This window comes from Scomber scombrus, chromosome 2, assembly GCF_963691925.1.
Source record: "Scomber scombrus chromosome 2, fScoSco1.1, whole genome shotgun sequence".
Lineage (NCBI taxonomy): Eukaryota > Metazoa > Chordata > Actinopteri > Scombriformes > Scombridae > Scomber > Scomber scombrus.
The window spans coordinates 9,084,944-9,112,896 of record NC_084971.1 but is presented as its reverse complement, the minus strand read 5'-3'; the positions used below and the strand labels follow the sequence as shown (position 1 = coordinate 9,112,896).

The following is a 27,953-nucleotide window of genomic DNA, read 5'->3' as shown; positions in this document are numbered from 1 at the left end:
TGCCACAAAAGTTTGTACAGACATTCCTGGTGTCTAGACAGTGAATCCTAATGACCTAATGACCTCTAGAGCCATGATGAGGTTGTGATTTTGAGTGAAATATCTTGACAACTATTGAATGTATTTTCATAAAATTTTGTAGCCATAATCTGGTCAAAATTTTGATTAATACTTAGTTTTTTGGAAATGTTTGCTAAGCTAATGACATTCCCATTAGCCTCAGCTGTACTTTGTGTTTAGCGCTAATTAGAAAATGCATAACACTTTAAATGGACATGCTGATATAAGCTTTTTTAATAACCTAGGTACAGCCTCACAGAGCTGCTAGTCTCTCAGCCTTGTTCTTGTCTAACTTAAAACATGACTCACATGCTATAACTACATTACAAGAGTTATTGGTCCCTGTATTCCTTGTTCCTGCCCGTTCTGGCTGTGATAAGTGACCCTTTTATAGAGTGACGACAGTGTAATCCACGGTGCTTGTTCTGTGCAAAAAAAAAAACACATTCCAAAGTTCAGCTGAAGCTAATTTAAGGCTTCAGCAGTCTGATTGAGACAAATAAAGAGGCTATCCTCATTCTGGCAGTCATGCGCGGATTTACTGCCGGTGCTGTGTAATGGCAACAAGTGAAATGCAACGCCCCAAGACATATCCCTCCGCCAGGGCTCAGCAAGGAAACTTTGGAAGATAGTCATTTGATTTAGCTTGACTTAGACTGCTGTAACTTCTAATGAGCTTTGGCTGAAGTTTAGAATACAATCACCAGTAATGGAGATATTTATGTATGGATGGCTTGTGAGTATTCTAGTAAGATAATGTGAAGAAATGCTATAAACTTCTGTCAGAAAGACTCTTTTTGAATAGACAATGAAGTTGCGTAAAGCTGCCTCTGGCAAGAAAATGAGGAGTAGAAACAACTTGAATGTTAATGTGGGAATTGTACATAAAAGGCAACATCTTCGCTTTGAGCTCTGACGGCGCCCCTTGTTGCATGTCACCTCCCCTCTCTGTCACCATAGCGACTGATGAGGGACATACTGTTACGGCACGGCAGATTGGTTTCGCCACCGATACTGACCACAAGTATCTGCCGTGACGTGACCAACCCACATCATACACAGTTTCTCTGTCAATATCAACATGAAATGCATTTTTTTCGCCATCACTTCCATTCCTTAAGTTATTTCAAGTCACTGTTACAGTATTTAGTGTCAAAGCAATTCCAGGTCTCAATTAATGTTACAGATGAATTAATTAAAAAGACTTTAAAGTGAAAAGCAGCAGTGACACGCCATGGTATATAAGGGTTACTTGTGCTCAATTATGTCTGTAACAAATATGTAAACATAAAGGTAGTTGAAGGAAACATCAGTAATTCATATTTCATTTGAATGAAAACACAACAGGCGACACTCTCAACAGTGTTTGATCAAGGATGTTGTTGTCTGGCAGAGCTCAGAAAGAATGTTCCCTGTTGAAGCTCACTTCATGCTTTTTTTATTCAGTTTCTCTTCCTTTTCTCACTAGTCTTTTTTTTTTTTTAAGTAATTTTTCTTCATTTGCGCAATTCTCCGCATTGTTTTCTCTTCTGCTGTGTGTCTGTGTCTCATTTTCTTTTCTTTTTTCCCCCTTTTTTTTTGTTCCACTTCACACAGTAGCTCTGTCGCCTCAGCACTTCTTCCGCCGTGTGCGTCTGCTGCGCCCAGTGTTGGTGTGCGTGCACGTGTGTGTGTTTCTTTTCCTAGTGACATTTCTGTGCCAGGTGTGACAAATGGCAGGCAGAGAGGAAACATTTATTCCCTGTGGTGAGCTTAATTAGCCTATCAGCTAAGCCTTGGCACCAGCTTGTTTTGAAAACCACACACACACACACACACACACACACACACACACACACACACACCCACTCGCATGCACACACATTTATCCACAAGTAAGAATCCACCAACAAGTGTACACTCAGGCGTACACACAACCGACAAATCACTCCAGTACATGAAATACACAGATAATTGGACAGTATAATTAAATGATGTCTAAATCACAGCTCCAATTCTTATTTTTCTTCTCTGGCTTCACATCCAGAGGGACTCAGCTGTAGCCAACCTCATCTTTTCTCCATTAAAAGGTTAAATCATTTACAAATTACAGCGCTCTTCCAGCAGTTAGTGTATGTTGGATGTGCAGAGGGCATAAAAGACCAGCAGACAAGACTATGGAACATAGACTATGAAGAGGTAACGCAGGGAATCACATTCAATGCTGTTTTACATCATGCGTTCCATGTGCGTGTTTTATGTGTGTGCGTGTGTGAAAACATCTGTCCAGTTCTGTGTTGGTCCGTTGTCGTGCCAAACCTAACATCTGCAGCTGGAAGTTGGGTGGCAATGAAGGAGGGGGAGAAAGAGGAGAGGTCCAGTAACCCTACAGCCAAGCAAAGGAGCTGTAAAACCACGGTTCTAATTACACACAAATACAAACACACACACATACAAACACACACACACACACACGCGGGCGCACAAATGTGCTTTCAGCTGAATGACTGGTGTCTAAGGGCTCTTCTTTGTCTCTTCTCTCCTCAATCTGTGGACAAATTACAGACATTATTGGCTGCAAAAGAGACTCCCTGTCTACAACCGTCTTTTTCTCTTTCAGACTGAGCTGGGGCCTTGGCATGTCCCTGTGCACCCCTGCTGCGGCAAAGGAAATGAAAGCCAAAAATGTTGCTGATGTGTCTCCCTGCTAAGCACTGGGTTTCTTGGCTTTGATGCCAGCCAGGTGGTTGAGGGGATATTAAGGTGCCCTTTAAGGGTAGAAATGGGGGAGGTGAACGTTGTAATTTGACCAGATTGTGTTGCGACTTGTTATGGGTGTGGCCTGGTCCGGTAGCCCTGCCGGCAACAAATGGCTTTTGATGTCAGGGTTAAAAGGTTTGGTGGGATTTTCGGAGAGACATCATGCTGTTCTGAGGTGGGATTAGTGTTGGAAAGTCAACACTGGGAAGTGAACCATAGTACTTGTCGTCTCCAGCACTTTAACAGTTCAGCTAATAAGCTGTAAATGCCACCGAAGTGGCAGCTTTTTTCTTGTAAATAATAATTTGATGACAAGTTTTGGGTCATCCTTTAAGGCTCAAGTGAATGTAGAACTTTGATTTTTTGTTTGCTAATCAGAAACAAAACCACATGGTATGGTGAGAAGAGGCCTACGTATTTTAAATCTTGTTTGCTGTCTTGACCCTCTTAATCTGCACATAGTTTTAAATTCTCCCACAAACTGTAAATACAGAGGGATTGTGCTTATCTGGTTAAACAAGCGTTAAAAATTAACATGTGACCCACTCGTTAATGAAGAAGATCTACTTTGTCCAGTCAGGACATGGCATTAGTAAAGAAGCCACTTGTCAGCTGCCAGGAGATTAAGAATCATGAAAGAGTGAGAGAGAAGAGAAAAGCTGCTCTGATACTAATTTGTTCCTGAACAGGGTGGAGGCAGCAAGAACCTCTCCACCTGGCCAGTCAATCGCCCCCAAAAATTAAATTCTTAGCCACATTAGAAGCCTATACAGACTTACAACAGGGCATAGGAAATCATTAATAATCTCATAGTGATGTCAACATTAATTTGACACAGCTAGGTAATGTTTTAAAAAGACAGTTAATAACAGAGATTTTGAGTAGTTTCCCTCCTCTGTCTCTCACTGATATCCAGTTTCTTAAATACATCATTTACAGCCATAAAACAAGGAAAACATTCAATTCAATTTAAGAGCTATTCACAAAATCCTTGAAGCAATATTTGCTTGTTGGCTTGTTTTCTTGGCCCTGTCAAACAGTGCACTGTTTGGTAGTCTAGCGGTACCTTGTCAATAAAGGACATGGTGTCCAAATCATGTGCAAATAACATGATCCTCAGAGGTCTATTCCCTTGAAAGGACAACACTGATCAGTAGCAGTGTGGTGAAAACTGTAGGTAAATGGTGCCAAAATTAATACTGGGGTCAAGCAGGGAAATCTCTAACGCTCTGGTTCCAAACCGGATTAGAATGAATCAATGGCTGCTTTGATGAATCCAGTTATTGTAATTGCTGCAATAGAGAAACTAGGCTTCATGATTCATTTTGTTTTATAGCAAAGTGAATGCATTACATTTTCACTGGGCAGATGTTATCATCAGACTGTTTATTTTTCTTTGGATCCATTTGAGGTCCTTAATACTAAAAAAACTGCTTAAAGTCTGAAATCTTCTTTCTGCCTCAGGATCCGCTGTGCTGGACAGTGAGCCCTTCAATCATTTAGAGGTTTTAATGATCTGGGTGTCAGACCAAAAGATCGTATCAGCTGTCTCCCTACTCGTTATTGCTAGCTAAGGTGCTTAACTCATCACCTTCACTTCTCCTGCTCTCCCTGTTTTCCTCTGATCTTTATCTCCCTGTCATTCCATCACACAGATAACTCTGCAGAATTTTTTGAGACTTTGGAAAGTTATCAACTAAATTCCTCTGAAACTGTAGATTGTTATCAGAGTTTACCTTTTTTTCATTTTGTGGTGGCTAAGCATGACTAGCAGCATTGAGAGTATCACAGCTGATTGGAAAAAAGCCATTAGTAGCTGGCGTTTGGTGTTTAAATGCAAATCTGACCACATGATTTGACTTCCAAATGAATTGAATATAATAATTTGGAAAATCATATTCAAGACAAATGTTTAACTGCTCAGCATTCAAAATGCATTACACAAATGGAAATGCAACAACTGGACCATTCGCACTTTTGAAATAGTAATTTTTAGAATATTCCTGCTTCAGTAAACATTTGTGCTACTCCCTGACAGATTTTCACCTCCAATTCTCTCTACGGATAACCAACCAACAACTGTCTCCACAGGCTACTTCTGAGTCGTGCAACACAGCCTGAATAGTTTTAGTCTGAAAGAGAAGAAGTGATTATAAGACTGTGACCAGACTCAAAATATCCCCTCTGGAAAGAATTGGAGCCCTAGAGGGGTCCTCCGTTACACTGTAATGCATCATCCATTTATGCATACATGACACCTCTGTATGTGTCTTGTCCTGGCAGCTGTGCCAATATGAATCCAAGGTTAGCATAAGAATGCCACCACAGTAATACCCTTATTTAAATGATGGGCAAATACTATACTTTCCTGGTTTACTGTGACCCTAACCTCTACCTGTTGGACCTACTACAGAAAAGAGTGCTACTATAGTGATGAAATATGCAGCCAACACAGAATAGATCTGTATTTCACTATTTTATAGCATTGAGGAGGCCTTGCCTTGTATCTCATGGCCCAAAGTGCTATGAAGTACATCAGAACCAGAATTGTTTACCTGGTTCCTCCTCCTTCTCACATCCTTGAGTAACTCTTGATAGGTTTTTAAAAAGTGCCGTAGACAGTCTGGAACCACAAAAGAGAGCAAGAAAGAGAATTTCAAACCCTGGCTCGTTTGTCACCTTTGCACAGCTGTATCCAACTGTCCGACAAGCAGTAATGACGAGGCATACGCCAACCATAAGGCTTGTATGCATAGAGAAGTCAACTGTTGCTCTGTCTCTTAATAGAAACTCATCATAAAAACACAGATAAACAGTCTTTTTTCTCTTTCTTAGATCAGTATCTAATCCAAACTTAGTTAAATGTTTGTCTTGATGGTGCACTCCTAGTGGCAACCAGTGTTATGGTGCATTACCAACACCTAGTATGTTGTATGTTGCTGTATCATGTACAGTTACATAACATCTTGGCTCCCTAGTCTGTGGAAAAGCAAGTTCAAGTTGATGGAAAGGAGGTCCAGTTTAATCAAACTGTTTCATTTTCCCCTTACTACTTCTCAATCCTTTCATTTTGTTTTTCACCCCACCGTCAGCGCACACAAATTCATTTCCTCTGCAAGTATAAACAGAGCACATAGGGTCCTAACCTTCATGCACGGCAAGTGTGTTCTTTTTGTTGTCAGCGTGACACAGGTCACTGACAATTTATGTAATTTGCAAAATTGTGTTCCCAGAAAAATGCTCCTCGTTATTGCCTGTTTGTGATGTAGTCAGGTGATGTTCTGTTCCAGACCTGACTTCTTCTTAACACTGCATACAGATGAAAGACCTGAGCTTCATTTGAATCCAAGTTTAGATGTATGATAGACATCTGAGTCGCCAGACATTCCTGGAAATCAAAACATAATTAATAATGTAATTAAACAGAGCCTTACATTCCCATGAAAGCAGAGACATAATTGAAAATGTATCAAGACATATTATAGCAATCAGCTGGACAACCGAGACTCACATGACAATGCGTATTTGTTTCACAATAATGGCTCTAAAATTGTGAGATGCCTACGTTTTTTTGGGCTAGTGTCCACAGCACGTAACCGTCAAGTTGGCTGCTCTTCATTTTATTCTCAGTGAAAAATGCAATATTTTAAGATAGTTTCAGCATTATAATGCATTGTAGCCGTGCCATACTGTGTGTGTCCCATAAAATGACCACTAACTTCTATAGCTCTATGATAGCTCTTACAGACAAAAGCTATGTCACAACCTCAAATTGTGTCCCTTTTGTCCTGTTTGTGCCTTTGAAACGGCTCTTGACTAAAACATTTAAATTCAAGGTCCACTTATGTGCTTCTTCCAGAGCTTTCGGTCATATTACACAGTTCTCATCAGCCAATTGAGTTTGCTCGGAACTTAGAAAACCTTTAAACCGATTTCAATGAACTTTGGTGCAAAGTAAGGCCATGGCACAAGGAACAGATTACACAAGCTGCAGTTGAAAGCAGCACATTAGCAGAGCAGCAGCGTCAGTTTTCTGTCTGAAACGGAAGAAACTAGATTTGGACTGTAAGAGTGGGCTTCCGGTCGCAGTTACATGGATAGCACAAGCCATTATGTAGACAGCTGTATTGATTAAAATGAAAGTGAGTAGCTACACTTGACTTGCACACTTGAAAAGTAAATTTTGTTCTTATTCCCTGTGACTGTTATTGTGTGTGTTTTTTTTATTAAGATGTGGATCCCAATGCATATTAAAACGTTTTTACGTGTAGCTCTGTTGGTGCTTGGGTGCTCTCTTGCCCCAATGTGTTGTGTCATCTCGGCACATTAATAACAGGTTTTGTTTTCAGTCAATACGGTCATTAGGGAAACGTTTTTTCACTTCTCCATATTATGTATGCATGTTACACAATAATGAGCTTCCGGAGGTATGTCCTGCCGGCAGAATTAGTGGTTGCATTGTGGAAGTGAAACCAAAGCTCTTACCGCAATGTTATATTTGCACAGCATTAGCATGCTTTACTCACACACAGGCGCATGAGTGACTTAACACACACACACATTTATTTTCTTCCTACATGAGTGTGATACTGTGACTGAAAGGATCTTGCATAAACACAGGGCTTGTCATTTTCCTCAGTGTTTTGCAATCTCAGACATAAAGGAGCTGACCCACACTGTCCTCTGCATTGAGGTCACATTGAGGTCCTACCGTGGCACCACTATGTCACACGGGTGACTGGAATGTCAGCTATGTTCCCTGACACACTCGCTACAGACCTTACATCATACATTCACTTACATTCTTACCAGCCTATTCATGCAGATGAAAGAAAGGGATGGAGGGCCTTTCCCGTCAGGGGTCTCCACCCTGCCATCTCTATCATGTCCCCCTCCACTCTTCTTCTCTACATTTTTACTTTTCCTCTCTTTATCTTACTCTGGCCCTCCACCCTCCTCCACTTGTAATCTCCCTCTCATACACCCCCTTTTTCCTTTTTCTGTGCTATTTTTAAGCCATGGTGTTTAGGGGGCCTCTGTGAAAAGTTTGTGTGAACGGCTCGTCGTCTTTGGCACAAACACAAACACGCGCACAAACACAAACACGCGCGCACACACACACACACACACAGACACACACACACACACACACACACACACACACACACACACACACACACACACACACCTCCCACCCTCCCCTATAGATCAGCTGTAGGATCCTACTGTGCAGTCTGACCACGTGGCATCAATGCACAGAAGAGACCCTCTGTACCGGTGCCATTTAGCAGGGGCCCATGATGTCACAGGGAAATCGCCTTCATCTCACACACTGCACAGAGACGCAGCCCCTCCCCCGCTCTCTTTTCTTCTCATCGCCGTGGTGAATGGAATTGCATGGCTGTGCAGTTCAATCACTGTCAACTGCAAAGAAAAGGGGTCTCTTGTGCAAAATTTCATGATTCACAATTGATTAAATAGGGGTGTCATTTCATGGCTGAACAGGGAGGTGTGCGAAGATAGGGAGGGAGGGGGGGTAAGGCTTTTTCATGCCCTTGTGAGATACGGCTCAGAAATCGCCTGATGGGCCCCATTCAAAGCTGGAGATGTGAAGTTCTGGGTTTTATTCACGGAGGAAAATAAGAGGCCGCTGTAAGAGAGGAGGGGGTAAAGGGACACAGTAGGACAATTGCCAGTATCTTCTCATGGCTTGTTAAAGAGCTTTCATACCCTTGAGAGATAGAGACCTAATATACTGTATGTAAGCTAAATGATTTAGATTTCTGTTGTCATCTGGAAACTCCCAGGGTTCACCCATCGGGGAGGCAGAGGGGGGTAGAGGATAGGAAGTAGTTTTGAGACTAAGGAGAAGGAAAGAGGATGGTTTTGAAGCAGTGAGAGGGCATATATCACCATATCCTAAAAAAGGACAATGGCTACGGTGGTACTGAGATTAAAGAGAAAGCATTGTGTTGTGGGAACTGTACTGAGTTGTAAACTTCACAATGCCAGAGCCTGTATTTGCACACATGGCAGTAGAATAACTTCAAACAAGCTTAGATGTTTTTTTTCCATGTCCACAGAGTCATATGTGGGATAATTTATGGGAGCTTTTACACCAAAAGGCTCTGAAGGTCCAGAGAAGTGTTATTGTAATAAATGTCTCAGCCAGTAGCTAAATTTCCAAGAATTTGACTAGTTTTAATATAGGTGGCAAACTAAACTAACCATTTACAGCAACTACATATCGACAGCTTTCATTTTAGCTTGTTTATTACAATTCAGCTGGATTGGAGAATGCGGACAAAGCAATTGGAAAATACTGCTTTTCTACAAGCTCATGCGTGTTGAACAGGTGGTTTGATAAAATACTGGCTTTTTACTCACTCAAGGTTTTTTAGGAGTTACAGTAGTTGTCTTCAAGTCAAATAAAACCTGGTTCACTGTCTCCACCGTGGGCCCTCTGCTCTGTGTGTGTGTGTGTGTGTGTGTGTGTGTGTGGTACCCCTGCCCTCTGTCAAACACCGACACAGAGAGCAGAGGAGAGGTCAGAGTAGCTGCTACACTACATGCATGTCTCTCTCCACTAGCTCCAGTCGGCTCCTCAAAGCGGAGAAGCAGAGCATTTGTCTTGATTATTATGTAAAACTTCAGCCGCAGCGTTCATCATTTAGCAGCAGCACTGTGCCGCTGTTTAAAGCATATAAAGGAAACAGTGTACAGTTTTTTGTAAAGTTGTATTATAAAAGTACAATATTAACATTACATGTAGATTTCCGTTTATATTTCACTGTACAATAGTACTAAAAGAGAGTGTACTGCAATTGGAGTTGGAGTATAACTAGTAAATGTTAGCATGACTAGCTGCTAATCAGAAGACAGAAAATCTCAAGCTTTAGGTCAAAAATGTCATTTGTTGCACTGGCACATGTTGGAAAAACCTGTTATAGTTACAGCTAGTTTAAAACTACTACCCCAGCTAGTCCTGTCATCGCAAATGATCACAAATGTGCAGCACTCAAAGCTCATTACTTTGCTAAACTTGCGTAGCTTATTGTCAGTTTTTGGCTAGCCAGGTAATGCTAGCTACTGATAGAACTGGAAGCCTTTTTGCCCACCTTTTACTCAACTTAGATCAAAAAAAGTTGACTTGTATATTAGATTTTATAGCCTATTTAATTATTTATTAATGACTCCCAATGTGACTTTTAAATTAAATTTCACAGAGTGAATAATGGCGATTGATGACTGAAACAGGAATGATATACCACCATGAGGCAACTCTGTAGCTGGGATGGAAATCATTCCCTCATTCACCTCACTCAGTCTCAACTCCAAACATAATAGACACTTAATAGTGAGCAATAAATTTAGATTTCCAACACCATTTTGCATTTTGAACTTTTAAAGCATTTTTTTATACAGCTCTCTTGACTGTACATAAATACTGAGACATCCACACCCTCAGACTAAATACTCTGCCTGCCTTCTGGCTTCTGCTGCCTCCTCAGCATAGACATCATATATTACCCCACACTCACACACTCACACACGTACACTCTTACACAAACACACACAGGCCCCAGGACAAATGTGACTTTCGCTAAACCTAAAGACTCACAAGAGACTGTGTGTGAGTGTGACTTTTATTTGTGCACAGTATGCTTTGTGTATTACAAACAGAGGGCAAGAGAGCCTGTAGACGCAGGTATGTGTGTGTGTATGTGTGTGTGTGTGTGTGTGTGTGTGTGTGTGTGTGTGTGTTGTGTGTGTGTGTGTGTGTGTGTGTGTGTGTGTGTGTGTGTGTGTTCATGTGCTTGTATGTGTGTTAAGTAATCCATCTATGTAAGCTGCCGGGATGCCAAGTAAAGATTTTTAAGGGGAGAAGGCAAACCAAACCTCGTGAGACTCAGGCAGGCCGGCTTCACTTTTGCCACATGCTTTAGGGATTTCAGCTCTAATATTGTTCTCAGTGTGAGTTTCCTTGTTGGTACACACTCAGAATAAATCTTTGAGGTTATTATAGGTCATCTCTCAACTCTATTTCTCCTTAATCCAATTTAGGGGAAAGTTACAGAAGAGAATAATCTTCATATCAACACATTCACTGTATTTTCTTAATTTTCCACTCTGGCATTCACATAAGTTAATTTCCACAAGTGAGTAGATTTTATTAAAATATGACCATTAAGTGACTCACGTTGATGAATTAGCTTAAACTCCAAGATTTACTATCCTCAAAATAACCCGGAGTAATTAATTTAATGGTCAAGACTGAGCAGAGAATACTAATGTGTGATCATAGTACGTGAAGTTTTATCACACTGGATGCCATGAACCGCTATAACATGTTTCTAAAACTGCTTGGAGAGGAGATTCATTTACTAAAAACCTAATTTTATTATCCTAAACCAAAGTTATGTTGTGTTTTATTGATAAATTAACATCCCCAAACTATAGTTATCAATTCCCCCATAGTGCTTTTGCATTCTCTGGCAATAAATGTAGCTTTCCTCACAGAAAACCTACAATACATACAATTATACAGCTACAGCAAACATCATGTTTAACATACTTTTCTAACATGCTATTACCTTCCTACCGACAGAGCTTTTACAATTACTGGCAGTCCAATGCCGAAGAGTGAGGTCAAAGAAACGTTATCTTTAGCTGAAAATGAAGTCAGGCTTTGGCCTCATTTTAAAATGTGCAAACTTAACACCACAAGATACACATTCATTTAATGGCTCAAAGTCAAACAAGGTGTATATTACAGTCTAATTAACGAAGACATGGAGAAGAAGGAAAATTGGTAGCTCAACATGAATTGTGATAGACCTCACAGCAGACATTTTGACTTGTTATATTGTGAAAAGCACAGGTGTTAATGACATCAATTACATATGTTATATTTAAAGTGTTTCAGTAAGCCATGACAGTGACAGTGAGACAGTATGTGCAATACCAGGAACCTGAAACCTGGAACTGGAGCAGCTGAATGGAATTCAACCATCATTAAATGTATTATTTACACCTGTATTTTTCCTCCTCTGACATGTCAACATGTTGTGTTAGCTGGACAGCTCTACTTATGTTTACTGGTGTTTACCAAATATTTAATAGATAATCCAAGGTTATGATAACCTGGGTTTAAAGTTACGTATTAACATGTTCAAGTGTGAAATAGACATAAGCAGTTTCATACTGGCCTGTAAATATATATATATATATATATATATATATATATATATATATATATATATATATATATATATACTAACTATATATACTAACTGGATTTTTTTAAGCTATTTTATTATGATTCTGGTAATGTCTTTTGTCACTAAAAGTGTCCCATTTGACATTTGAACCTTTGTATGAAGCACTTTTTTTTTAACTTGGGCAATGAAATGTTCTCTCTAAATAAAGATTATTTGTTCTGCCCAAACGGTTGCAACAGGAAATTGAGGGAAATGTCAATCAAGCGTAGTCTGTACATGCCCATACAGTCCTGAGCAGAGGTCTTATCATCCGAAATGATTAAAATCACTCATGTGGATTTACCACAAGTGTGCAGGGCCTTTCATTTCATATCTGTAATATCCTTGGGAAATATCAGCGAGACTGCACTGGTGTGGGCTTCATACATCAACAGGCCATCAAAGAAAATTGATGCTTGTACTGTATGTACACACATGCAGTGATCGGGGAGAAACAAGCATGACAGATCGCATAAGTATTGCAGTGGTATGCAAACATTTTTTGAGGGAAGCGAAAATATTTTTTAATTCCGCCGTGGCTTCCTGTGAACTCTCATGGGCGGCTGTGGCTCAGGAGGACGCGCCATCCATCAATCAGAACGTCGGAGGTTCGATCCCTAACTCCTCCAGTCCACATGTGGAAGTGTCCTCGGGCAAATAACTGAACCCTGCCATTGGTGTGTGTGTGTGTGTGTGAGAGAGAATGTGAGCATTAGAGACATTGATGAGATGGTCCTGATAAGACGTGTTTGCCATCAATCTATGAATGTGTGTGTGAATGGGTGTACACACTTTGGGTAGTTGGTAGACTAGAAAAAAAGATATATAAATGCAGTTTATTTAACTCTCCAGAGAATCCCCCTGCAGTTATTTTCTCCTCAGTTCTTTATGTTGAGCCTGGCTGTATAGAAAAGTATTTCTTAATTGAGCAACTTCTCCTCTCTCCCCTTTGTGTCTAGCTACAGTCTGCACTTTTTGTCTTCATGCCCAGTAGAATCCTGTGCTCGCAAATATAGTCAGTGAAGCAATGTAATTATGTAACAGGAATATCCAGGAGAAAGACGAGGAAATTCAACAGCGGTTTGTGAATTCACCTCTGCCCTTTGGTTGTAGCGAATGCCCACAGCTCTCAACCCCTGGATCACTGTCTCTGGAAGACTTTGATCTTTTTTCAGCTGTTTCAACCAGAAGTAACAGATTGCAATCATTTGTCTGTTTAAGAGGATTCCTGGATTTTTTTTTTTTTTTTAAAAAAAACCAAAAAAACAACTTCATATTCCTGCTTTATTTTCACATAGTGCATCCTTTCTTCATATTTAATTTCCCAAACTGAAAGCTGTTAAGTAGTTTTTCAGAGGTTCTCACTTTCTCTCTCTTATAGGTATTTGTAACACAGTTGAACACACACACACACGCACACACGCACACAGACACACTCCCTTTTCTCTACTTTCGCTCCGGGGCTTGTCGCAGGGCACACAACAAGAGGCTTCTGTGCATACCAAACCCCGACTGTTCATTCAGAGCTGCCGCTAATCGTACATTTGCACACCCACACACACACACACACACACACACACACACTTACATTACATGTGACCAGCATTCCTCCAGTTTTAGCCTCGAGAAGAGAGAGGGGGATTGAAGGGATTGGCCAAAAGAAAAGGAAAGGTAGCAGAAACATGGGAAATATTCATAACTAGAAGCCAGAATACAAAAAAACGTTAGACATCTTTGCATTTCTTTACGGTGTTTGCAGTAGGATTTTTCATATTGTCAGGTATCTACCGTTACTTGAAGTCAATTTTATCTTTCCCTTACACTGTCAGTCTTTCTTGATAAGACTTTGACACCTAAACTGTGAATCTAATCAAGCAGAAAAGAGCAGCTGCCCTCGTCCCAAACTCCACAGATGATAAGCTACGATAAGTAAGACTTGTAAGAAGTCACTAAGCATTTAGGTCATCCTCTGCTCCGCCCGGGCTCATTTCTCCACGAGGTGTCCTGAGGTGCTGGAGCAGCTGTGAACTAAGTCTGTCAGTGTATCAGTCTTCCGTGTCACGCCAGACGCCACATCTCGCTCGGAGAATCGCAGGGATTCAGTCCAGGTCATTAATCTGAGCTTGTTAGCCACATGGCAGGCAGGTCGGAGCAGAAGCTGGCCTGTATGCTGCCGAGGTGACTCAAACACCCACCTGCTCATTAATAGGCTGGAGATGGTCCAGTGTATTTCGCAGTAAACTTGACTATATGTTTATATACATGGTGGTAATGTCTGTGTAGCTGTGCGTATGGCAGCTTGTGTTGACAGAGTACATACTGCTGGCACACGCAGTAGCTTATCTCAGCTCAGCCCCATAGGAATGATGTCTTTTAAAGGAAGCGGGCTGGGAGGGTGGAGTGAAACTGATATGTGCTGCTACCTTGCTCTCCCTCACATCTACCATGGGACTGCAACAGTAAATGATGGCATTAGGGAGGAGGGGAGGGGGCGGAGCAGATGAACTGCTTTCCTTCCTAGAGCGAGAGGGATGATACGTGGGCCGGGGGGGTGTCGGGAGGAGGAGGAGGAGGGAAGAGAGGGGTGAAGCTGGACAGGTGCTGAGAGAGATATATGTGCTTTTCTCTTTGCCGCACAGGAGATTGGGGGGAAATGGAGAGAAAAGGAGGGAGAGAGAGAAAGAGAGAAGGGACAGGTGAAATATTTCCCCCTGTGGCACAGGAAATGAGGGAAAGTGGAAAGGGCCAGCTCTGTATTGAGAAATGGACTAAACCATTCCCGGAGGGGGTGCTGAAACTCCCAGCCCCTCAGGCCTCTCTCAAAGTGTACCTACCAGTGATGGATGATATTAACGTTTACCCCCTCTGCTTTTTCCTCACTTCTCAGCAGAGCTCAGGGGAGGGCTGTTTGTGTGTGTGTGTGTGTGTGTGTGTGTGTGTGTGTGTGTGTGTGTGTGTGTGTGTGTGTGTGTGTGTGTGTGTGTGTGTGTGTGTGTGTGTGTTTGGTGCATGTGTGTGCATACAGGCAGGCACACCGCATGCCAGGCAATCCTGGCTTGGCCTCCCCGACACTCCCAGGGAGTAGAAAACATATCCCGGGTAACAATCGATAGCTGCCCCTAGCTCCCAGCCCCATCTGCAGTCCAACGCAGCCCTATCTCCAATGGCCGCCACCACTATTAATTCTGTGCCCCACCACTTCCTGCTTAGAGCCCAGTCACTGAGATTAAAGAGCAACACAGCCACTGAAGTCCTTTGCTCACAGGAGGAGGGGGAGAAGGAGAGAGAAGGGAGCACAGTGTGAAGATTGTTTATCCAGAGGAATCTCTTCAGTGCTCACTACTCATTTCCACTTCAGGGCCACATGAGGCTAAACCCGTCTGACTCTTATCCATGTCAATTAATTTGCAACGAGTCAACATTTTTCTGATGCCTTTTGCTTTTTTCCTCCCCAAACAAAACAATTACTGCTAGCTGGATGGGCTGCTTTCAAAGAGGCTGTGTCACAGTAATCACAGTTAGTTGACGTCGCTGTTAATCTGTCAGTTAATCAACATAATATGAAAACCAAGACAGTTTAGCAGCCGTAAAATTGTCATTTATGAAGCAAAATGGTCATGTGTTTACTGGTTCCAGCTCCCTGTGTGAAGACTAGCTGCTTCTGTCAGTTTCCTATGAGGTCGGACAAAACGAGCTATTGGAAGTAGAGATGTTCTTGAGCAATCGTCAGGATCAATATCTAAGTAAAATAAGCCTGATTACATACTAATCCTATGTTTACTGTGCTGTACTGTGTTTTATCCACCGCAGCCCGTTAATGTTGTGGCTCTGCTCTCCTTTATGACAGCCAGGCTCTTCAGTTCTAGTTGAATTGTGGAAAATTACTTGTGTGAAAAGGTGCGAGTGACTTTGAGTTCTGAACACAGATTGACTAAATACTAAATACTCTTGGCTGAATGCTAAATAATCGCTTTTCAAATCTCTTGTTTTTCCTCACTTTTTCTTGTTGGCAGTGATTAGCAGTGCACAGAACATTTGTAATGGAATAAAGTCCACTCTGTAACACAGCTGTACAATCATGAATGGACTGACCCAGTGACTGGACTTTGGAGCTCCAATAACTCCAACAGAGTGACCACTCGAGTAAAACCATCTAGCTCCTGGTTATGTATAAATCATACATACCACATCAATTAGCGCCCGACCGATACTGGATTTTAGGGGTTGATACCGATAACGATATTAGGGGGCAAAAAAATTCTGATATCGATATATTGGCTGATAAAGTTATATCTCCAAAATATGTAAATAAACACACATTTTTTTAGCAATAATCCCCCAAATGTGGTTATCAAACACTTCAGATAAGGAGCCCATGATATTTTACTGTTCAACAATAAAATGCTGCTTATATAACTTTACTTTTTTTTTAGTTTTTTTTTTTATATCGACACATATCGGACAATATATTTGCCTGTAATGATATATCTGTGATAGCTCAATATCGGCCGACAGATATATCGGTCAGGCTCTAATATTAATAATAGCTCTTAAAGAATAAGGTGTGTTAAATTTAGGAAGACATCTGCTGCTGTGTAAGTGTCAGATCAGACTTGGTGTTTTTTATATGTGCAAAATCGTGATCAACATGTCTTATAGACTAAACAGATGCAGTGATAATGAGAATAATCAGCAGTTATGTGCAGCACAGACAGACGTGTTTGCTGAGCCTCACTCGCTGTGGAAAATGGGGTTTATTTACAAAAGGCAGAGCTTAGAATACTCTCAAGATTTTGTATTTCTTGGACAGCATGAATTCAGTGACATGTTTGCCTTTTTCAGCTAACATTTGGTATCTACCTGCTGCAAGCAAAGTAGATTTGTTCCATCGAGATGGGTCGAGGGACGTTCCGACACTGTTGTTTTTCATGTTTGCTCACTTGGGTTTTTTTTCCCATTTAACCATGTCCGCCATCTTCTCATGTATCTCGCAGTGGGACTCAAAGCGGGAGTATCCGTTTCTCCAGGGCAAACACATGCTGTCTCCACTTTATTTGCTCTCTCTCTCTCTTAAACACACAAACACACATGCATACACACACACACACACACACACACACACGTATAGCACACCAGTGAACACTTTTCCAAAAAAAAAAGAAAGAAGTCTACAGGAAGCATGCACTGCACACACTTAATCGTGAACGCACACAGACTCCTTTTACCTCTGCAAACATCCAGTGACTAGCACTGCGTGGATTAGCCTCCTAAAGCATTCCCTTTGAAACTCGGCAAGTAGAGGATTTCTTTTTAGGTGATCACTGGCCTAAGCAGCTGTTACACGTGGGATTAGCAGGTTATGCCATTCAGACAACATGGCCTGTTTAAACTGGCAGGGTGAAGAACGTAGAGACGGACAGGGGAGCGAGGGGAATGGGAGAGGTTATGACAGGTGGACGGGAGAGGTGAAGCTAAGAAGAGAGGGCAGAGAGAGAAGGAGGCACGAGAGACATGGAACGGGGGAACAGGTGACGGGAGAAGAGGGGAGTGAGATGTGAAGCAGAAGGGAGGAGAGGTGAAAGCAGCAGAGCAGAGGGATGTGTGAAGGGAAATGAATTGGAGGGGGGGGAAAGGTGGAGAAAAGTCAGACGCATCGAGAGACATGAGTGAAGAAGGAGAGGAAAGGGGAGGAGAGGAGAGGCAGGAGCTTAAAGGTATCCGTTGTTGTGAGAATCAGACCCTGCCAAGGAAGCAGTTTAAAAGGAGCTGACAATGAGAATATTGTTCTCCTTCTGTTTTTCATCCAGTTTTTTTTTTTTGTTTCTTGCCTCACTTCCATAATATCACCTCACTCCCGTCTCTGTGAGTGTGAAAGTGTGTCATCCAGCCACCTTTGTAATTTGTGCCAGTACAAGGTGTTTGCAGAGAGGGAAGGTTGATGGGCTGATAACAGGCCTGGCTTTAGGGGTGGGAAGACATTTTCATGCTGAGCGGTTGGCTCACAATAGCATCTTTCCCCTGCATCTCTCACCTCTCCTGCTTCAATTCTGTCTCCCATACCTTATATTGCACTTAGTCCTCCCTCCCCCACCCCACCTTCTTTTCTCTCCTTTTTTTCTTGTGTCTTGTAAATGGAGAAATACATCAGGGATCCCTGTTGTTATGAGCTCTATCTTTCCTTGGCTGCTGTTTGTCGTACCGAACCCCCTCCCTCCCACTCCCGCCGCCTCCCCCCCCCACCCTCCGCCTCTTTGTTGTGTGTCTAGCAAGGTGTGCAACAGTGGGGCTGGCAGCCAGGCAGCTTTTTTAGTTTTCCGTGTGATGCATCGCGGCGCATTTCACTGGAACAAGCCAGCGCTTTCTCGGAGCAGAACTCATGCCTTGTGTCAGCGCTCCTTTCGCCTTGAACTCCACACTTTCACTCATTACCCTTTTTCCTCTTTCTGCTCTCCCTTGTGCCCCTCCTTCACTTTTAGCCTATTCTGCTGGAAAGATAGGGGAAATTGTACATTCACGCACACACGCACACACATATTATCTCACACATGCAGACACACAGCCCTGACAAGTGCAGCCTCTCCAGTCACACGCCACGCGACTACAATTTCTTCACATTCTCATGTGACTCCAGTGAAAGAGGAATTGTGCACATGCATGCACACACACACACACACACACACACACACACACACACACACACACACACACACACACACACACACACACACACACACACACACACACACACACACCCATAAACACCCACACAAACTCACAGTCATATTCTGGCCCTTTATCCCCTCTTGGTAATCTGTTTACGGAGTGCTGGGCCCATTTGAGGGAGAATTTAATTGAAACCGGGGCTAATCTGATGATGGCACGGAGCGGCAGAGCCTTCAGCCCTGCATCACCTACAGTTAGGTCGCACCTTGTAGTCCTCACACTCAATACCTTGCTACTTCATTTCATGCCTCACGGTTCAATGCAGCGCTGCCCACTCATACATGCCACATTGATTGTTAATCCGACATTTGATATGCACCGTGCACACTCAATTCTGATCTTATTTTTCTTGTTTGTGCCCATCCTCCTCCTCTTTCCTCACCCCCCCCCCCCCCCCCCCCCCCCCCCCCCCCATGTACCCAATACTTTCCTTGTCTTTCCCCTCCTGTTTCTACTGCAGGATGGTTATTACTCCCACCGGCCGAAGGAGAAAAACAGAGTGGACAGCAACAACGAGAACTCCGTACCAAAAGACTTTGAAAACATAGACAATAGTAACTTTGGTGCTCGCTCGCAGCCACACCGGCAGTCTGTAGGGGCCACCAGCAGCAAGCAGCAGCGGGAGCACCTGCAGGAGAAGGCCCACGCCCAGCAGCAAACATGGCGGGAAAGCTCTCCAAGTCTGGGCCGCAACTCGAACGAAGTGCTCCCTGTAGGGCACCAGCCGCTGGCGGTCGGCAACAACGCCTCATACGCAGTTGGTCACGGCGTCGCAGGAGGGCCGCGTCAGAACTATCATGCCTCACAGCACGCCCAGCAGACCCAGGCACAGCACAGACATCAGCACCCGCACCGGAGGCAGGTGACTGCAGCGCCGCTTGAGGTGACCTACGACCAGCCACCCAAGTGCGAGATCAGTGGGAAGGAAGCCATTTCAGCTCTGTCCAGAGCCAAGAGTAAGGAGTGCCGGCAACAGATCGCAGAGGTGTACTGCAGACACAAGGAAGGCGGGTTGATGCCTGAGAAGGTCACCCGTTACTGCCCCATTGAGGGTGAGTGTATGATTATAATTCATTTGATTGATTATTTGATTTTGGTTAATACAAATTGTTGTCTGTGGAGTCAGTGCAGTCACTTTGTATTCTGTGCAAACATCGTCTTGCTGAATGGGTCGATATCTATCAAGCTTCCCAGCATGAATTAAGATTGTTGAGTAGGCTCCAAATGGTTGTGTTATTGTTAATGTGAAGGCATGTTTTTATACGCTGCTTGATGCCACATAGAAGCTTTCATATATCTAATTGTTTGAGTTTTTTAGTTATACCACAATTATGTAGAGTAGATGTCAGAAAAGCAGATTTGGACCATTTGGTCTAATAAACAAAATGATTTAACTCAGTTGAAGTAAAAGGACAAGAACGCTGGGATAGAGGTTGTGTGACACTGAGTCTAAACACTGTATGTATGCACTTGAGGTGCAGTATGATGAAAGCACTGGTCCCAAAATCATGGGATTCATAATCAAGATTTTAGTTTGAGATGATTTTTCTATTAGTACAAAACAAACTTAGAAATAATGCATGGCAGGCAGTGTCCTCTTTAGTTTAGTGAAATGTATTATCTTCACATTATTTCCTTTCCATTATGCTGTACATGTTTTTTTTACAGGAAAAAAAGTAATATCCGCAAAGCTAAGTACAAAGAGTTTAGTCTGACCAGTCAGGCTTCAGTACATGGTAAAATATTTCCTGTTCTTGTAATTGCGGTTCTCGTCAAAGCCAAGAAATGCTTTTTTTGCTGATGTGTAATTGGTGAAGTAAATTGTTGGAGAAAATGGGGATGCTGCTTGTATTCTCTCCAAATTGGTTTCCAATTTTCATTTGTTTTGTCAAGCTGGCCACAGAACACAGGTTCTCCTTTTCTAACTCAAACAGACACACACAAACACACACACACAGACAAAGACACACACACACACACACTTTTTTCCTCCTCTAAGAATTTATAGACATCTGCAGTCTGGTTGTGGATTTTGTAAACAAAATCTGTTGTGGCTGCCGCCATCGGTGAGCAGCACGCATCAGCAACCATGTTTAAGTGAACAGTGCATGCACGCGCACACACACATGCTTTTAAAACACATGGGAGTGGACTGAATGCAGCATGGACAGCAGGGGAGGAGGAGAAAGCTATTATACGGCCTGAATGTTCTAGTCAGATACCTTCCTGGCCCTCGCTCATGTTATTAGAACTCAAGGAGGCACAGTGACTTAGCAACTTTTGTACATTCTCCTTCCCTAGAGAAGGAATATCATTTGTCTGTGCCTAAGCTCCTGTCATCTCAACAGCAACTCAACATCCTACTAAAACTGACAGTTTGATCAAAAGAGACAAAGAAATTGAAAAGGGCTTTCCCCTGGTGGCTGGGCTGTAACAACACGACAGCTAAATTAAATCACTTTTCTTTCTTACTCTCCGTCTGCCTGCCTGCTGCCTGCCAATGTGTTATCTCTCTCTTTCTCTTTCTCTGTATCTCTCTTGCTATCATCCTTCCTCTGTTCCCCATCCTAATTCAAGTCCTAACCTTGTTAGCAGAAAGTTGTCCAATTTGATTTGATCGGTATTCTGTCCTTGAGGCCTTGGCTAGATTAGCAATTGTGTTAGCTCTGGCATTAGCATCATTGAATACAGGAGGAACATGTTCAATTTCTTTGCCTCCCATATGCTAACTTGGCTAGGTATGATTTGACTGGGTTGTGAAGCTCCAGCAACGGATACAGCTGGCAGTGAGTGACCCTGGACCTGTGTAGCATTAACCTAATGGCTTTAAACTAAAAAATATATGTATATAAATCATGTTGAAAGCAGCCACAGTCCAAATTTTTGAATGACTTAAGTTCCTCGCAGTTTTATAGAGTTAGCATCTTTTAGTTATTGTTTGGGTTTTCTGGCACACAACTAGTGTTTTGATTAACTCCCACATGCCTCATAGCATCGGTTTTAGCCACAGAAAAACCAACTGTGCACTACATGTGCTACTAAACAACAAACAGAGAAGTCAGCAACTAGCTGGTGAACATAGTGTGAAGAACACGAGTGTGTAGCAGCTAAAGCTTTCGTTTAGGAGTTAGAGAGTAAACCAGCCATAAAAGAGTGAGAGTGAATATTCACAAGACACACAAATCCAAATTAATGCTAATGTTGCTCCGTTGCTCACTATACCAAAATGACAATATGTCAGTGTTGTGTCACAGCTTGTTTCTATTGCCCCCAAGTGGCCAAATGTGTTATTGCAGGTTTAAAAAATTGTCACATTTTTCCTACTACGAGGAAATGAGATTTGGTATTCATACACATCAAGCACACCACTGATTGATATTTCTGCAAACCTGATTTCAAGGAGCACACACCATCCCTGAGACATTTCCTAATGCGATTTGGTACAAGCCCTTTGGGAAATGGCTCAGCTCTTGTTCTAACCTTTCATATGAGCAGTTCAGATGGAGGGTGGGTAAGAGCCAGAAGTTACACAAGATGATGGAGGAAGAAAGAGGGGTGATAGCTGATGAGAGAGAGGCAGTTTAAAAGACGGATGGTGATGGGAAGGATGATGAAGAATGATGAGTTCAAGAGGAGAGCTTCTGTTTCTTCTTTACAACAGGGCCTGCGGTCTCTACAGGTGCACAGTCTATTCAGAAACACTACACATGAAGCTCTTCTGCAGATAAACACACATGCTCAAAAAACAGACATTAAAATTTAACACTCTCACACACACACACACACACACACACAAGCACGCACGCACACACACACACACACACACACACACACACACACACACACACACACACACACACACACAGAGCAGTGCTCATTAGTTCAGCTAGCTAGTATGGCACACACTCTCAAAGTGCTTTGTGAAGCGACTGGCCAATTATCCGTGTGCAAAGCAAACCAGTGAACCTTCTTAGCTGGCTACCAATTACCATTCAATCTGATACAGCCCGCAGCAGATTTCCCCCCTGAGCTGTCTCACACACATACACGGCAAAAGAAATATGTATGAGTGACTGACAGGAGGCACAGCCAATTGGAGTAAAGGGAGCGTATCATTAACCTCACCCTTGTGGTCAACCTTTAAATAATGCCATGTTGGACACCTGCCCTTAAATTTGAACGAATAAGATTAGTTAAATGGGAGGGATGAAGGCTTCTTGGCCCATCCCTTCAAACGTATAAAGAGAAGACAAGTTGGTCACTTACCCTCAAATCTGAGTAATTATAGGACCTCAGGGCCAGACGCAGAGTGGAGCCGGGAGGGGCATTTTTTTAAGAAACCTAACCTCAGGGGAATGAAAAGCCCCCACTTCAGTATTCCCTCAGCTTCCCCTACCTCTTCAGCAGAGACAGACTCTTGGGAACTGAGGTCCCAAATTATAGTCATTAATCTCCTTAAGGCATGTTCTGTGAACAAACATGTCTCATAAGCTGCGTGTGCACATTTCCTGTAATAACAGAAGATTTAAAAACAAACAATGTCTGTGATAATGTTAGGGGACTTGACAGTGCATAACTGCTTCGCAGAGGGTTTGCTGTGCAAGTGTTTGCTTTTGAGGGGTTAAGGGTGGTACAAAATCACACAGTGACGTGATGTGTGGTTACCAGTGGCTCTCCAGAGATGATTGGAATTGTTATATTTGACAGTGGCTTTGTGGGTTGCGATCGGGGAGGTGTTAGCATGAACGCTTATTGTTGTCACATGTGTAAAATCTAAGGCATCCTCTGGGGGTTGTGCCTGAGAGAACCAATGGCACATTTTCAAGTTGCACTCCACCCTAAAAGCCCTACAGCAATCACTTATAGGATCCCTGTGTCAATGAGGATACTGTTTGCACTGTGTGTAGCGTCTGGTTGAAACTGTCATAGTTCCAATTTAATCACATGAGAAAATGGATGAGTGAGTCATGGTTTTGTGGTTCTGTTTTTGCTCCACGGCAGGGTTTAAGTAGCTATGTGACTTTTTTGTTCTTATTTATTCACTTATTTATTAATATGTCAGCCATAGCTCGGCTTTTTGTCTCTGTGCATAATCCTGACCAATTTGGCCTCCCGAGAATGCCTGATTCGGATGTATTTTCGTGACACGGTTGAAAGCAAGCTGTTCCTGCCTGTTGCAATCAGTGTTGTTTAAGGCATAATGGTTGTATTATAGTCAAACATTGTCACCAAGAGAGCATCTTGATTGGTAATTATAAAGCAGGTACTTCCTCAGTTCAGAGTCACACTCAGAGACAATGTAAAATGTACCCAGTGAATGCTCATTTGTGACATAGCAGTCAGTTATTATGAATATTCTAATCCCCCTCATACTGCTACTTGTTGCGTTGCTTAGCAACATTGTTGTTTAGCTATTTCAGTTCATTGTTTAATAAAAGAATACCATTTAATTATCATTAATATGTTCATTATGCTTTGCATGCACTTTCATATATGACTAGTAGCTCTGTGCAGCCTCTCATAGCTCATCAAATAAATAGCAGATTTGATTTTCTAATCAAATATGCAAATAAGCACTGAATATATTACTAGTGAAGAATCCATGCAATATTGTGTGAATTAAATTCAGTTAATACAAGATTTATATTCACTGGAATGGATACATGAGTATAGATGTTGTTGTCTTTATACCTGTCCAGGTAAAGCCAATGCTAATGTCCAGTGGGATGAGGACTCCGCTGAGAGCTTTCCATCGAAACCAGTGAGAATAGCGTTTGTCCTGGTGGTCCATGGACGAGCCTCTCGCCAGTTTCATCGCCTCTTCAAAGCCATCTACCACACCTCCCACTACTACTACATACATGTTGACCAGGTGAGAAGCAGAGAGCAGACAAACAGGATGTAATTAAAGGTGCCCCGTGGAGTTTCTGTTTACATTCAGTGCTACTCACCACAACACGTGTGTGTAACCTTGAGGCCTAATAAAGATGTTAAATGCATTTCTTTCATCAGAAAACATTTTCAAAGCCATTTTTAAACATTCTGAAACCTGCGTTGTCATCCATGTTTGCCTCCATGTTTGTCTTCTTTTTTCCTGCCTGAGTGTCCTGAATTGTTTGGTGCATTACTGCCACCTGTGGTTCAGTGGGATAGTGTGAAATCACTGTCACCTACACAAAAAATGTGCATGCACAAGAACAAACGGGGACCACTCATGAAAACTCTGAGTGCCTTTAAGGCAAACCTGGCATTTAGGCCTGGATTTAAAGCCCTTTAATCCAGTGTTTTATCAATTGAAGCTGTTAAAATATTCACATTTTGTTATTTTGATTACATTAACCTGTACAATATAATTTCTTGATGTCGAACAGAGAGGTTTAGTTTTCTTGACAATACTCTCATATATTACAAAATATACAACATATCAGACTTTGTCAGGGATTATAACATCCTGGACTAATTTCCATTGTTCTCCCTGATGTTTTCACAGTCATTCAGCCATTTAACAAGATGGAGACATTAATCAGTGTTTGATCAATTGTTTTGTTTCAGCGCTCCAACTACCTGCACAGGCAGGTGCATGCCTTGGCTGCACAGTATTCCAATGTGAGGGTGACACCATGGCGCATGGCCACCATCTGGGGTGGTGCCAGTCTGTTGACCATGTATCTTCGCAGTATGGCTGACCTGCTGGCCATGAGGGACTGGAACTGGGATTTCTTCATCAACCTCAGTGCCGCAGATTACCCCATCAGGTAACAGAAGAGGGATTCAGTAAAGCATGGGAGGGTGTATGCGGAAGGAAGAATTGACCTGTAAGGGAGCAGTGTTGGCTGAAGGATTACAATGCAGTTGTTTGCTGTCTCATCTCCACTGTCAACTGTTGATTAAGTCAAAAAATGTCCAAAAACGTATCTTAAAAAAAAAAGAATTGACCTGTAAGGAAATGAAGGAAGGTTTAGTGGTAGGCATCCAATATAGGTGACAAATCTGTGCCTAGGATATTGCTTTCTCCTTAAAAACACAAGAACCAGACATGCACAACAGTCACAGACGGCTCTCAGCCAATATGGAGGAAATTCGATACACACTGGTCTGGGCTCCTGTGGTTAACTGTGAGCTTTAAATAAAGAGTCACTCCAAACCAAACAGATCAATGAAGTAGAACCTCCACTTTTCTCAAACGCTATTCCTTCACACCTTCTCTTTCACATCCTCGTTTCCTTGATTGCACTCCATTGAATGGGTTACATGGTGAACTGATTACAATTTAATTGCCCAGGGTCAATACCTATTGACTTTCCAGGTCTATTGTGTACTGTATGGTCCGAAAGTCATCTCTTCACTCGAAAACATCCCTTTTAAGAGGCTGTAAAAGGTAATTAAAAGCCACAAAGTCTGCGTGAACTGGACATGAAGTCATAGAACTGGGCTATTGGGGGAGAAATTTCTCAACTTGTTCTTTTTTTATGTGAGTTTATAGTCCTTCTGGGAGTTAAGGGTCTGCTGGGTTTTTGATGTAGCTCTGCAGCAGCCAATTAAAATCCTCCTATTAAGCAGAGAGTTATCTCTTCTGCGCAGCCAGATGTCCACCAGTTGAATTTAGACAAGATGTAATGGCCACTGGGTAAAAAGAAGCTGGATCTGATGCCTCCACAGCTGGAGCAAAGATGCGGGGGCAAATGTGGATTTTGTTCATAGACTGGTTCGGTCTTGTTGTATTTAACTGTTTTCAGCATATCGATTAACGCTGCTGACATGCCGTCTGTGTGGCAGTGCGTCAGTGTTTCTGCACCAGTTGTGTGTGCATGTCTGAGTTTATGTCTTGCCGTCTGAATAGTTGAGTGTTTCACAGCACCTGTCTTTGTACGTGTGTGTGTGCATATTTATCCCGTCTGTGCGCCTGTTGTGCTGCCTGACTGTCCGTCAGTGCATGATTAAAGATATTTACGTGTGCATGTGCCTGTGACACTGTTTTCTTCCTGTCTTTTGCATCCTCATTTGCATGAGGGTGATGCCGTTGAGAAAAGGGCTGACAGTGGAGGTTTTAAGCTCCATCTGTTGGGAAACGAAACGATTGATGGAGCGAAAGAGGGAGCCGTGAAAAGCAGAAATGACAGGGAGAAGCGAGCGAGCGAGAATAAGCAGTTAGGAAAGAGGAACGAGAGGGAAGTGCATGTTTTTGGATCCATGCAATATGGAAATATGTAAATTGCACCCTTGTATCTTTGCTTAGCAAGTGCATTTGTGACCACAGCTTGACCAAGTTGAACTTGCAAGTGTGGGGCTTTTATGTGCTTGGCCTTGGTTCGAGCCCCTGCGAGAGGGAGCAGGGATGCCACTTGAGTTTCCTCAAGCACAAAACTGAAAATCACTCAGCTGTTTTGTAGCTGACAATCCTTTCTGATCTCTTCGGAAGGGGATCAGGCGAAAAGAGACATTCTCCCTTAGAAATAAACACATCAGCATTACATTATCAGTATGGACTTACTACAGCACACTGTGGTGTAGTGCAGCAGCACAGAAAAACATCCTGAAGTAAGCAGATGGTGAGCTCTTTCCAGACTGCAAACCCCTGCAAGCACATGTGTTATTCTTCCACTTCCTTTGTCAGTTCATTACGAGCTAAAACTCATCATTTATATTGATCCTATTACAATTATTCATATCACAACCTGCACCAGCCCTCCCTTGATTTAGCTTGAAGTTAGAATATATTTGGTCACTAGTCTTTCCGTTGTGATCGTGCCGCGTTAGTGCAGGCAGGAATGCAGGGGGCTCCCCTGCCCCGTGCTGCCCTGACTACTGCTGTTGTTATCAGTGGGACTGGAGACAAGCATTATTTCCCCTCTAATTCCCTGATAATGTCTGTCCTGCCGCATGGATGGCTCTCAAAGGCAAACCCAGAGCCCCTCACACCAGCAGAGGGGCTGTGTGTCCAGGGGGGAGATATACTTTGTGTGTGTGTGTATGTGTGTGTGTCCAGAGAGGCCAGAGGATGAGTTACACGCTTGCTTTGTCAAGAGAGTACAACCCTCTTTCCCAGCTTTTATCTACACGGTCTCCTTGCTTTCACCTCTTTTTTTCCCCCTCTTAAAGCCTCTTTCATAGACTTTAGTGCAGCTTTTGAAAAGTCTGAGCTTTGTGAGACAGTGACTAGTGGCAGGCGTC

At 42.6% G+C, this 27,953-nt stretch overlaps 1 protein-coding gene across 1 annotated transcript in view; it reads left to right on the top strand.

The window, feature by feature from the left end:
- The window catches only part of xylt1 (xylosyltransferase I), a 75,213-nt gene that overhangs the window by 22,042 nt on the left and 25,218 nt on the right, over positions 1-27,953 (top strand). The window contains exons 2-4 of the mRNA XM_062433190.1: positions 19,243-19,834; positions 24,482-24,654; positions 25,335-25,537. Of these exons, the coding sequence (XP_062289174.1) occupies positions 19,243-19,834; positions 24,482-24,654; positions 25,335-25,537 (968 nt within the window). The remainder of the gene's footprint in view (positions 1-19,242; positions 19,835-24,481; positions 24,655-25,334; positions 25,538-27,953) is intronic.